The sequence below is a fragment of the Trachinotus anak genome, unplaced genomic scaffold (assembly GCF_046630095.1).
Source record: "Trachinotus anak isolate AG129_WGS33_773 ecotype Australia unplaced genomic scaffold, CSIRO_AGI_Tana_v1 ptg000034l, whole genome shotgun sequence".
In the NCBI taxonomy this organism is placed as follows: Eukaryota; Metazoa; Chordata; class Actinopteri; order Carangiformes; family Carangidae; genus Trachinotus; species Trachinotus anak.
In genome coordinates, this window is record NW_027273885.1 from 5306837 (window position 1) to 5319256 (window position 12420).

General features: G+C 42.2%; 1 protein-coding gene across 1 annotated transcript in view; it reads left to right on the forward strand.

The window, feature by feature from the left end:
* The window catches only part of pik3cb (phosphatidylinositol-4,5-bisphosphate 3-kinase, catalytic subunit beta), a 54129-nt gene that overhangs the window by 39583 nt on the left and 2126 nt on the right, over nucleotides 1-12420 (forward strand). The window contains exons 9-23 of the mRNA XM_071471584.1: nucleotides 543-797; nucleotides 939-1035; nucleotides 1173-1303; nucleotides 1680-1721; nucleotides 3414-3602; nucleotides 4145-4266; nucleotides 4558-4701; nucleotides 4852-4951; nucleotides 6110-6306; nucleotides 6413-6522; nucleotides 6676-6754; nucleotides 8274-8441; nucleotides 8538-8661; nucleotides 8756-8901; nucleotides 11409-11541. Coding sequence (XP_071327685.1) covers nucleotides 543-797; nucleotides 939-1035; nucleotides 1173-1303; nucleotides 1680-1721; nucleotides 3414-3602; nucleotides 4145-4266; nucleotides 4558-4701; nucleotides 4852-4951; nucleotides 6110-6306; nucleotides 6413-6522; nucleotides 6676-6754; nucleotides 8274-8441; nucleotides 8538-8661; nucleotides 8756-8901; nucleotides 11409-11541 — 2037 coding nt within the window. The remainder of the gene's footprint in view (nucleotides 1-542; nucleotides 798-938; nucleotides 1036-1172; nucleotides 1304-1679; nucleotides 1722-3413; nucleotides 3603-4144; nucleotides 4267-4557; nucleotides 4702-4851; nucleotides 4952-6109; nucleotides 6307-6412; nucleotides 6523-6675; nucleotides 6755-8273; nucleotides 8442-8537; nucleotides 8662-8755; nucleotides 8902-11408; nucleotides 11542-12420) is intronic.

Here is a 12420-nt window from a genome sequence, read left to right on the forward strand (position 1 = left end):
TGTGGTTTGTACCTGTTTTATTCCCCTGGTGTATTTGTTATGGCGAGGAGGACACCTCTGTGAGTAATTCGGCTGCCGTTAAAAACCTCCTGAACGTCTGCCTTATAAGTTATCAGAGAAACAATCGAAATGATTAGCAGCAGTGTCAGCTCCCAATCCTTCCCTGACGTCTCCTGCGTGCCATACAGCGTCGACGCAACACTGACTTTAAATGTGAAGCTGCTTTATTCGGTGTTTTTAACGCTTATTATCACCTGTTCTGTTTGTTGTGGAGAGAGGGAAGAAACCCCTGCACGTCTGTTACTGAAGGAATCCAAACCAGGAGAAGCTTACGGCAGTGGTGCTGAAGACAATTTGATTGATAGACCCCTAGCGGCAGAAGTTACATCCTGTTCCCAAATGTATTTCTCAATAACAGGTTCTGCCTGTAAAAGTTGAAGCAGCAGCTTGTGACTGAATATCAGATTTAACACAAAATTTTTAAAAGTGATGCTCTACCCTGGCTGCCCCTCATCACTCACCAACCCCTCCCACTCACCCAGGTCCAGGTGAGGGCGGGGCTCTTCCACGGCACAGAGCTGCTGTGCAAGCCAGCAGTGAGCAACGAGAGCAGCGGACGCTCGGACCACACGTGGAAAGAGAGCACGCTGGAGTTCGACATCTCCGTCTGTGACCTGCCTCGCATGACCCGCCTCTGCTTCGCCATCTACGCTGTCATGGACAAAGTCAAGAAGCAGAAGTCGACCAAAAACCTGCACATAAACAAATACCAGACCATCCGCAAAGCAGGGAAAGTGGTAAGAAACCTACACTGTGTGCAAGGGGGCTGGTCCAATAAAAAAAATAATAAAAATGCAATTAAAGCTTCTTTAGTTTCCACACGTACATCATCTTTACAGAATCATGGATTAATCATTGATATTATTAATGTGATGCAGCACTACCCGATAGCATGGGTCAATACCATGGTGTTTGACTACAAAGGCCAACTGAAGACCGGAGATATCATCCTGCACTGCTGGTCTTCCTTTCCTGGTACGCACACGCACACGCTTATTTAAAGTCTACAAATATAATTAAACTTAAATGAGCTCCTACAGTGATTGCCAGCATGCAGTAAATTCATAGTAATTAAGTATGTGTGTGTGTGTGTGTGTGTGTGTCTTGCCCAGATGAACTTGAAGAGATGCTGAACCCCATAGGCACCATCCAGACCAACCCGTACACTGAGAACGCTACAGCACTGCACATCCACTTCCCAGAGTACTCGTCACACCCCGTCATCTTCCCGCCCTTCGACAAGGTCAGTGATGGTGCTCATTTGTGGTCACGCTCATGAAGCACAGCTTCTTTTTTTTTAAACCACCATCCTAAATAGGCTTCAATATTTAAAACACTTGAGCAAATAAATTCTGTGTGATTGTGCCATACTGAACCGACACAATAGCATAGACCTTTGAAAGACTTGACTGCAGTTGGATTTGTCATCACGGTGGCTTAGTGCTCTACATAATGGTACCTGGTGATTATGATGAAGTGGCGGCTGTTAGCATGAAAGGATCGGGACGTGCTCAGCCTACTTAATGCACTCAAGCTGGCAGCAATGTATCTGTGTGTGTGTGTGTGTGTGTGTGTGTGTGTGTGTGTGTTCACTCACTTTTTTTTTTTTTTTTTTGCAGATACTGGAAAAAGCTGCAGAGCTCGTCGGAGCAAGTGACATGGTGAGTTGATGTACAGAAGGGGGGGGGGGCAAGGACAAGGGTAAAGCAGGTGAAAATATGGTGGCATATTTGTTAGTTGGTAACAAATAGGCCTGCTACCTCCCTTTACACAATCTGAATACACACAGTGCTAGTTTCTAAGGGAACTCATTGTTATTATTTTGGCAGGCTGTAGCAGAAAAAAACTCAATCTTTCAATCCCCATCAAAACTCTATCAGATTACTTGTGTGTTTTCCTGTCTCGCTGCCCCTCGTCTAAGAAACCCACTCATGGGCGTGTTGCAGCCAGTTATGTAATCATGTATTGTGCGGAGGGCATGTCTGAGCGCAGCCCTTTAATGTGAGGTGTATGTATGAAACTAGGATTATCACTGACTACAAGTTAGTGTTTTTTTTTTTTTTTACTGCTGTGGATTAGTGGTCAGGTTCATACAGCTCCACTAATGTTGCTCCTCCGTGAAGACGGTTTGCACATCAGGACCCATTTTACATTTATATCATTGGCTCGTGTGTCCATTCTGAGCCAGACAACATACAACTTGTTTCAAACAGGGACAAGTCAGTGTTAGTCCTTGGTTTGAGGATTGTGTAGAAGTGCATACAGAAGAGCTGGTAGGAAACTTTAATACACTCCTGCCATCTTGTGGTTCTTTTCAGTCACTACTCATCTTCATCCCCTCATTTCAGCCCAGTTCCATCCTTGCCTGTCCAGTGCATTTATTTTAATTTGTGAAAACCTATGTAGGAGCGAGTCAGGCCTTTCAAAGAGGCACTTTTTGACCTGGTCCTGAGTTACACTGAGAGACGGAGCGTAACTCTGTAACTCTGTGTGGAGTCACACTCACATCTGTGGAGGGTGCAAACACACCCAAGCACCCAAAATATTTCAGAAAGGATATAGTAATTAGTGTACTATTATTACACTATTTTACTAGTATACTATTAGTACTTATCTAAAAGATAATCTTATACGAAACATTGACAAAGATACAGGTCAGTGGGCAGTGACATGGGTTTCATTACATTCGTGGCATCGTGAGCTTGGGAAAGGAAAATTATTAATTGAGTAATTAAAAACTGGCGTCCGCTTCTTTTTAAGTGAACATTTTTTCCTTTCCCCTCTTAATCTGATTAAAACTGAATCATAATTTGATTAGATCCTTATTTTTTCCAAAGCTCTTCAAAATTGTCAAGTCAAATTAAAAAATAAAATAAATTAAAATAAAAAAGACATGTACTGTTTTCTCGGGTACGCAGCGACATGTTCTTTCCAAAATACAGTGTAATGTATAATTTTATCATGTTTACATGAAAATAGTTAAATATATGTTTGGGGTAATTTATGATTCATGCTTTGGAAATAAACACAGAACTCACTGAAACTCATGTTTGTGGAATTTCATCCATCAAGAGTGTGATTCGTCAGCCTGCATCGATGCAGACTCAGTGCTAGAGGGCTTAATAACCCACTCCCACTTAAAGGTCATTGGTTTGGAACAACACTTGATGTGACGGACCCCCCACTCAAACATGTAAACAAAGTGATAGTGGGTAGGGCGAGGCTGTAGGGGCTGGATTGGAATCAGGCCTTCCTTTCACATCCTGCTTTTCCAATTAATCCTCACTCTCTCTCCTTTCGCCTCGTCTCTCCTCCACATCTTCGTCATGCCCCCGCTCTTCCCTCCTCACCAGGGTCGTGGGGGTAAGAAGTTCCACATCGAGCTGAAGGAGATCATGGAGCGTGACCCGCTCTCTCAGCTGTGTGAGAACGAGAAGGACCTAATCTGGACACTACGCTGCGACTGTAGAGAGAATTTCCCTCAGTCGCTGCCCAAGCTGCTACTCTCCGTCAAGTGGAGCAAACACGAGGACATGGCCCAGGTTAGCTGGCGTATTCACTGCTGATGCATTTTAGTAGAACAAAGTCAGCTTTTATCTGTCAACAATATGGCGACACCAAGTTTTAATATTGTTACAAGATAAAAAAAAGTTTAGTTCACATCTTCATACTTTGGATGTTTTCTATATGAGGCCATTACTTCTCTGCAATTCTTTAAGCTGTTCAGGGCAAAAATGATTATAATTTGTTTTTCTTTATATTGAATGAATTCTGACTGACAAAAAACTTCACATTTTGATACTGTTCTGAAAGTCAAACTTATAAATATCTTAATTTCTTACATGTAAAATGTCACTTTATAACACAGCCTGGACATAAAACTCAATATCCACGAGTTTCAGCTCTATGAAATTATATTTTGTATCGTTTAGAGTTACACTTTTGGCAAAATGATGACTGATGCATGATGGTTTTTACGTCCATCTTTAAGAGCGGTTTTATTGTATTTAAACATCTTAAATTGACAAATGGTTACAATTATCAGACTTAAAATTAAATTTAAAAAATCCAATCTGTGCTTCAGCTGCAGGCGCTGCTTCAGATCTGGCCCAAACTGAGTCCGAGAGACGCTCTGGAGCTTCTGGACTTCAACTACCCTGACCAGTACGTCAGAGAATACGCTGTGGGCTGTCTGCGTGATATGAGGTAAAGATGTGTATCTACCTACACACACACAGATATTATATAATACAGTGGTTGTTCTTCCTCTCATATTCAAGCTTCTGCATTTATATCATCCACTGTCACCCAGAACATCCTGCTACACTTCCCCTTCTTCCTGCTATTTTACTTTATTAAAAATGACTATATGCATGAATTACTGTCAGTTCTCTTTTGTTTATTTTTACATATTGTTTATCATTTAAAAACCAACCAAAAAATATTTCACAAGGTAAAATCCAGAAAACGCCTCCTCCTGCCTCTCTCTCCTCACAGCGATGAGGAGCTGTCACAGTACCTGCTACAGTTGGTGCAGGTGTTGCGTTACGAGCCGTACTATGACTGCGCCCTCACCCACTTCCTGCTGGAGCGTGCCCAGGGGAACCGCAAGATAGGACACTTCCTCTTCTGGCATTTACGGTTAGTACAGACTCATGTGTTTCTGAGGTTTATCTGTGCACATGTCTGCACGTGTCGATTAGTGCATCAGAGAGAAAGTAAGAGAGCTGGAGCGTTTGCGAACAGCAGCGGCTGAGTCATGAACACAGCTGCTCTCTGCTCCCCCTGCAGGTCAGAGATCCACATGCCAGCTGTTTCAGTCCAGTTCGCCCTGATCCTGGAAGCCTACTGCAGAGGCAGCATCCCTCATATTGAGGTTCTGAAGAAACAGGTAGATTTCACACACTGGTATTTATTGTATAATGCCTCACAGGTTGTTTGCCTCAAGAGATCATCTCTCAATCCTCAGCTCCATAGCTCTGCTGCAGAAGTTTACTCTACAGTCCCTGCTGTGGGACCAGAATAGCTGTGGCCTGTTGTTAACCCTGGCAGGGACAGATTTATGGTATTTTTAGCCTGTGGCAGCGACACCAGCGTCACCCTCTGCCCTCTAACCTTTGACCTCTACACTGTTGTTTCTGACTCTCCTCTGGACGCTTCCTCCCACTTCCTCATCAGCACAGTCATTTATCTCACCACGTCCTGTTTTGAAGAGCGTGCACACTAGGTTGGATTTGCAATGCTGATGTAGTCCATTAAAGGAGAATGAATAATAATAATAACTTAATGTAAATAGCACTTTTCAAAACAGAGTTACAAAGTGCTGTACAAATAAGACAATAAAATCAATATAGGGGACAAAAGAAAGTAAAACCAAAAGTAGAAACCAGAGATAAAAGCCTGTGAATATTATCATTTGTCCAGGTCATAGTATCTCAAAGGAGTTTTAAATCAAAAGCAACTGGACTTGGTTATTTGTCTAGGAAGATGTTTCACCTCTCATCCGGTTGATCAGGCTGATGAAGCCTCTTGGATAAAAGAATAAAATAAAAGCGTTGAAATAGAGAATTAAATGCTGCTTTATATAAGTGTGTTTTGAAACAGAGTTTACAGCTATTGCTAATTCTCAGCTTCTGTTCCTAGTTTGGCTTTAACATGTACAATTCAAGTAGAATAAAATACTAAATTAAAATTAATTGCTTGTGATCTATAGTCTAAGAGAAGACAACACAATTGATATTCGACAATCAGCTAAAATATACAGATTTACAGTCTAAAAAGAGGCAACAAAAGCACCACAAGCAAACAAATAATCAAACAAAAACGACTAATAATAGATACAGTTACCTAAAAATGGGAGACGCTCTGATTTGCTTTTAGCCAGAATTAACCTTTGTTGTAAAGGAATTTATATCTGGAGTCACTTTGATTTCAGGTGGTTATGTATTAACGACAGCCCTTGTTCTACAGTGTGGTATTTTGCAGTTGCCATTCACCGCACACTCCTTTTACTCCAACATTAACACGGTCTATCTTGTGACTTGACCAGGTGGAAGCCCTGAGTAAGCTAAAGTCAGTCAACGAGCTAATTAAGCTGGGAACCACCAAAAACGCTCGGAGTAAAACCAAGGAGGCCATGTTGACCAAGGAGGCCATGATGACTTGTCTGAGGCAGAGTGGCTACTCGGAGACTCTGTCGGACCTGCGCTCCCCTCTGAACCCCAACGTCCTGCTGTCCGGGATCAAGTAAGACACTAACATTCACATGACGCAGTGTGAGAATCTCTGTTCTGATCACTCACCTAACTCTCCTGTACTTTTCTTTTTCTACTTCCCCGTCTCTTCTCCTCAGTGTGGAGAGGTGTCGGTACATGGACTCTAAGATGAAGCCTCTCTGGATTGTTTACAACAATAAGCTGATGGCGGGAGACACCCTGGGAATCATCTTCAAGAATGGAGACGGTAGGAGGGATAGAGGAGGGAAGGAGGATGTGAAAGAGAGGAGGAGGAAGAGGGGAAGTTGTACTGCAAGGTCATGAGGAGGGAATGAAATCACTTTCTATTTTCTAAGTAAATAAATTAACAACTTTCCTTCTTCACTCGCTTCGTTTTTAGACCTAAGACAGGACATGTTGACCCTCCAGATTCTGAGGTTGATGGATTTGCTATGGAAGGAGGCTAATCTGGACCTCAGGTGAGGTTTTTTTGTGTGGTTGTGTGTGTGTGTGTGTGTGTGTGTGTGTGTGTGTGTGTGTGTGTGTGTGTGCGTGTGCGTGCACGCCCCTTGTCCGTGTGTGTTTAACAGACAGACTGTGTCAGGCTGTTTGTTCCTGCTCTCTGTAGGGAAGGGGAAGCTCTGGTGGGGTGCACAGAGGAGGGGAGACACTAAATTACCCCATGGTAGTTTGACCTTCAACCCTTTTTGCACCCTAGGCATCCACATACACACAAACACACACACACACACACACACACACACACACACACACACACACATCTGCATTACATCCTAATGAAATCCACACTTCTACACCGTCACAGACACTTTCTCTCTTCGTCATACACGGTCACATCTGGAGCTGAGCATTAGAGGCGTTTGTTTTGACAGTCGGGCTTGAGGGCGGTGTCTCAGATTACAGGGACATGGGTTCTCAGTTTGAACACAGTGAGGGGACACTGAGATTAAAGGTTACAAAATCACCATGATGCGGTGGATGCGAGTTTGTTGCATGATTTCTTGCTGATGTGTTTTATGTATTCTCACAGATCCATACTTGTTTTTCATCTTTTATTCATTTATTCAAACTCAACACCGTCATCAGTTCATATCAAGCTGAGTAAGAAATGCCTTAAAGGGATTTGGTCTCTGTTGTAGATGACATTTAGAAATCTAGTGTGCTGCGAGCGTTGGGTTATGGCTGTCTGATGCATACAACTATGGAGACTGTGTCAGTAAATTAGGACAGAAGTTTTCTCAGGGCATAACTCTACAACTGGTGCCGCCTTGTGGAAACAGTGAGAGCAAGTCAGTTAAACGAGAGAAGAAGAAGATGAATCATCGGACTGGTCTGCGGGCCATCACATAATCACCATATGTTCTTCAGATCCTGCATTTCTCCCATCTGTTATGACTCAACTCACTGCAGACAGTATGACATCTGATACATTGACAGTGAGTGAACTGCATCCAGATGAATGAACTTCTAAATCAACCTAATGTCTTCATCTTTCTACAGAAACACACACAAAGCTACATTTACTCCGTCTGGTCAAATGACCCCGATCAGATCTTTGGTTTCACATGGATCTTGTTTGTGTCACATTTTTGTGGACAGTTTTGATTCATATGTTGAAATAACTATGACAAAGATAAGATACTTGTCACCTCTATATTTTATATTTATTATAGTACGTATATGCAGAGTGTTTCAAGTGTAAACAGATCAGATTTGTAATAAATTAGTATTGGATATTGTCTTATGGACAGTGAAATAAACACATTTACCATATTTGCCTCAGGAAATGTAGACAGCAGAGATTGAGGCATCAGTTATGATGTGTGAAAAAAAGGCTTGATAAAGTGGTTGTGTGTTCTTAGTGTGTTTCCTTGCTTCTCCTTTGGGCATTTTTATTAATCTCTACCCACCAAATACTTCCGTTTACAGTGCTCCGGTTGATACTATTGAGCTCTTTCTTTCTCTTTCTGTCCAAAGAATCGTTCCCTATGGTTGCCTAGCGACAGGTGATCGTGCCGGGCTGATCGAGGTCGTCTCATCGGCAGACACGATTGCGAACATCCAGCTGACCAGCAGCAACGTGGCAGCAGCTGCCGCCTTCAACAAGGATGCTTTGCTCAACTGGCTCAAAGAGAGGAATTCTGGGTAAGATGACTGAGCCTCTCAGGAGACCTGCAGTGACCTCAGAGGAGGTGAGAACTCTGCTTTCATGTATCGTACGTGTGTGTTGTGTGTTGACAGCGATGCTCTTGATCGGGCCATCGAGGAGTTCACTCTGTCGTGTGCAGGCTACTGTGTAGCCACCTACGTCCTGGGCATCGGGGACCGCCACAGTGACAACATCATGGTCCGCAGCACCGGACAGGTGAGACCGGCAGTGTGTTTTATCTCTGTATCAATCATTGTTTTCACCTGGTTCCCACAGCGCTCACTGATTGGTTGATCCTCCCTTCTGTCAGCTCTTTCACATAGACTTTGGCCACATCCTGGGCAACTTCAAGTCCAAGTTTGGCATCAAGAGGGAGCGCGTACCATTTATCCTCACGCACGACTTCATCCACGTCATACAGCAGGGCAAGACGGGATACACGGAAAAGTTTGGCAGGTTTGTTGCACTGTGTGTGTCTTTTTTACTTTCACTAATGCAGCCTAACACAACAGCGCTGCAGTAAATCCCACATTTAACTGTGTGATCATTTCGAAGGCTGTTGAACTGTATTGCATTATGTTGACAGGTGTTTCCATTATTTTTGCCCACCCCATTCAGATCAGTCGGGGTAGGCTAAATAACAGGCACACCTCTGTGTTGCAACACACAGTTTTAGGTTGTCAATGAGAAGTTGAGAATGAGAACGTATTTTTTTGCATTTAATGCCCCCTATCAACTTCTGTTTTGTCGGTCAGATGACTAAAGCTGTTTTTTTGCTCATGTAAAAGCAAACCAGGATAAAAAAATATAATAATATGAACAAATATAGTCAGTCAGCATCACTAGTATTACAAGGGAGCTTAATTTTCACACTTTACAAAACTGCTAAATGAAGCTCATTGTGAAAACGCTGAACAACTGGTTTGTCTCTGTGGTAAATTATCAGAGGAGGGGAAGAAGAATAGAAAAACAAAAGACAGTGAAAGTGAAATGATGCTGGGCACAAAGCCCATGAGTGGACAAAGAGGGTATCACTGTTGCACCGCAGCCAGAGTGTGTCGGTGCAGTACCCTCTCCCACCAGCAGTGGGCAGTCGAAGCTCAGGCACTGCTGAACATCGTCCCTGCAAGTTTCGATGAGGAGACATGACTTGTTAAAATTCAGCTGCAGTTTACTTGAAACATTTCACACACACTGGTTCAAGTGTTTAAAGTTCAGTCAACAACGTCAGCAATGTCTCGACTGATTGAGTCACAATTACATCTTAATAGATCATTTAACCCCTTCTTTAATAAGAAATTTACTGTTTTATGCAAAATTTAAAGAATAAAAATCTAAAACATTAAACCTCTTACCACCAACATGTTGTACAATTCCCCTTAAAACATTTAAGTGCTGAGCTGGTCATTCATTCATCGTTACTGATATGATCACAAAACTTTAAACCTCAACAACATGTTTGTCTCTTATTGAGGCTTGAGAGACATTAGTGCAGCGCTGCATGTGGTAGTGTAGCATGCACAGGCTTCGTTAGGCAGTGCCATCAATGTGTACGTTGTTTACCAAGCACAGATCAGTGACGACACAAACGCTCAAATCATTTGGTGAACGTGGAAATACCCCTGTGGTATCATGACCTACATACATCACTGTATCACAGGAGGGTTAACATCTGGAGGACAGTAAAGCATCAACAGTTTCTATAGTCAAAGCTCAAAAATAACCTAAATAACCTTATAACTCACTGATGTGTTAGATAAGATAAGATAAGATAGGACTTTATTGATCCCACCACGGGGAAATTTGTGCGTTACAGCAGCCAAAACACAGAGAAGTTGTTGTAGAGAAGTTCAGATCCACGGTGAAATAGTGGGTCAGGGGGTGATGATGCAGCATTGTTAATGCTGGAAAGCTTGTGTCATTACATTTTTAATTGCACTGACTTTCTGTAAAATACTCAGTGTGCTCATCTGACATTTAAACTGTTGTCCAACAGCGCAGCTTCACAGCAGGGCAATGGTGGAGAGCAGTTTATCCTAAAGATAGAAAATATTCTCTCTGCAAAATAGTTTTATCTGTAAAAAGAGAAGTACAATCATCATTTGCTGTGTCAGCAAAACTGGCATGTGTGGGATCAAATGGTACATTGTGTACCTTGTGGTAAACATGAACGTAAGCAATTTAACAAAAGCGGAAACGCCCGGGTGGTGGCGTACCCTCTGATCTACAGAAGATTCAAAACACTGTCGGAGTGGAAGTGGTCAAGTGTTTTCCTATATATGTACAAAAAAAACAATGCAAACTGAAAAATGTATGGAACTGTTTGTCACTCAACAACAAGCAAACATACACCTTGTGGTTATGTAGGTTTGGGAGCTCATTGCAAGAGAAAGATCAGACCTTCAGGGTCTGAGCCTGAAGCACTGTGAAAGCACCTGCTGAGTCAGGGTGCAGTGAGCCAGTGGAAACATGGAGGAAGTGTTTATCACCTGTTGTGATCAGAGTGTGAGCACTCATTTAACTCACTGATGAGCAGATATGTTTAAACAAAAATCATACCATCTTCACCTTTAGCCACTGACCTCCCGCCCCACTGCTGCACAGTCCACACAGGTGGTTAGGAACTGATCTGATGCACGTCCCTCAGGATAATAATCCTGAGCAAACAGTGTGAGAATTAATTTATTGATTGTTAGTTTTCCTTATCGTGTAGTTATAATATCTTAGATTGCAGAGATGACGCAGGCTTACATGCCTCTCTGCTGACTGAAAAAAAACAGCAGAATGATTCACACACACTGACGATATAGGTGCTGTATACCTGAGATAAAAGTAGCTGTACATGAAGTGCTATATTAAATTGATTGATTGAAGTTGTTGTTAAGAGTGTTAAGCACTGAAGTAAGTGTGGACGCTGTACTGCATAAGTCATAAATAACCACTTGAATATGTGTGTGTTGTAGTTTCCGTCAGTACTGTGAGGAGGCCTATTTAATCTTGAGGAAGAACGGGAACCTCTTCATCACACTGTTCGCCCTCATGCTGACTGCTGGACTGCCTGAGCTCACCTCGGTCAAAGACATCCAGTACTTAAAGGTATAACACACACACACACACACACACACACACACACACACACACACAATCTGTTCAAATTGACTTTAGAGATTTTCTTAAACCAACGCACAAATTTATCACAAAACAGCTTTAGTTTGTGTGTGTTTCATCTCTTCAGGTTTTTCCCTTTTCTGCAGAAAGGAAAGATGTAGGGCAGAAGTATAGTCACTAAAAACAGTGAGACAAGATCTGTACACAGTCTCAGAGTCAACTGATGGAGTATCTGAAGGATTATTCAGGACAACTTTGTGTAAATTCACTAAATTAATAGTTTAGGTTAGTTTAACATCCTTGCCTTTTTTTATTTTTGGGTATTACTGCCTTTGATTTTGTGACCTACAGTGAAGATGTGACAGTCAGTGATGGGACAGAGAGGAAGGACCACAAACATCCCTAAATCATTACAAGAACCAGGACACCTCATCCTTCCTATTTCTGATCAATTAGTTCATCACCAACCAAAGTCAAACATACACGACGTACCTTTTTTTATACAAACAAACTATGCCACATCTGTTTAGACAGGCATCTATGTTTTATTGTGCACAGTGTTTATTGCAATTGTGACCTTAGCTTTGTACTTTTTAAACTATTAATCACTTTGTGAAGTGTGTTTGGGAAAAAGGCTTCATCAATAACTCTGTCACTGCTTAATGATGGACTGAGTAAGTGACATTTGGTTCCCCTGTCATGCTGTGGTGTTGAAATAATGTCATTTATACTTGTAGTTCTCAAAGTGGGGTGCGGGGGTCCTCAGGCAGGTTCCTGGGGGTTCCCAGCAAAAAAGGGGAATCATTTATTTTCACTATGATTATAATTCCAACCATAAGTAAGACAATGACAGAATGTGTGGCTGTT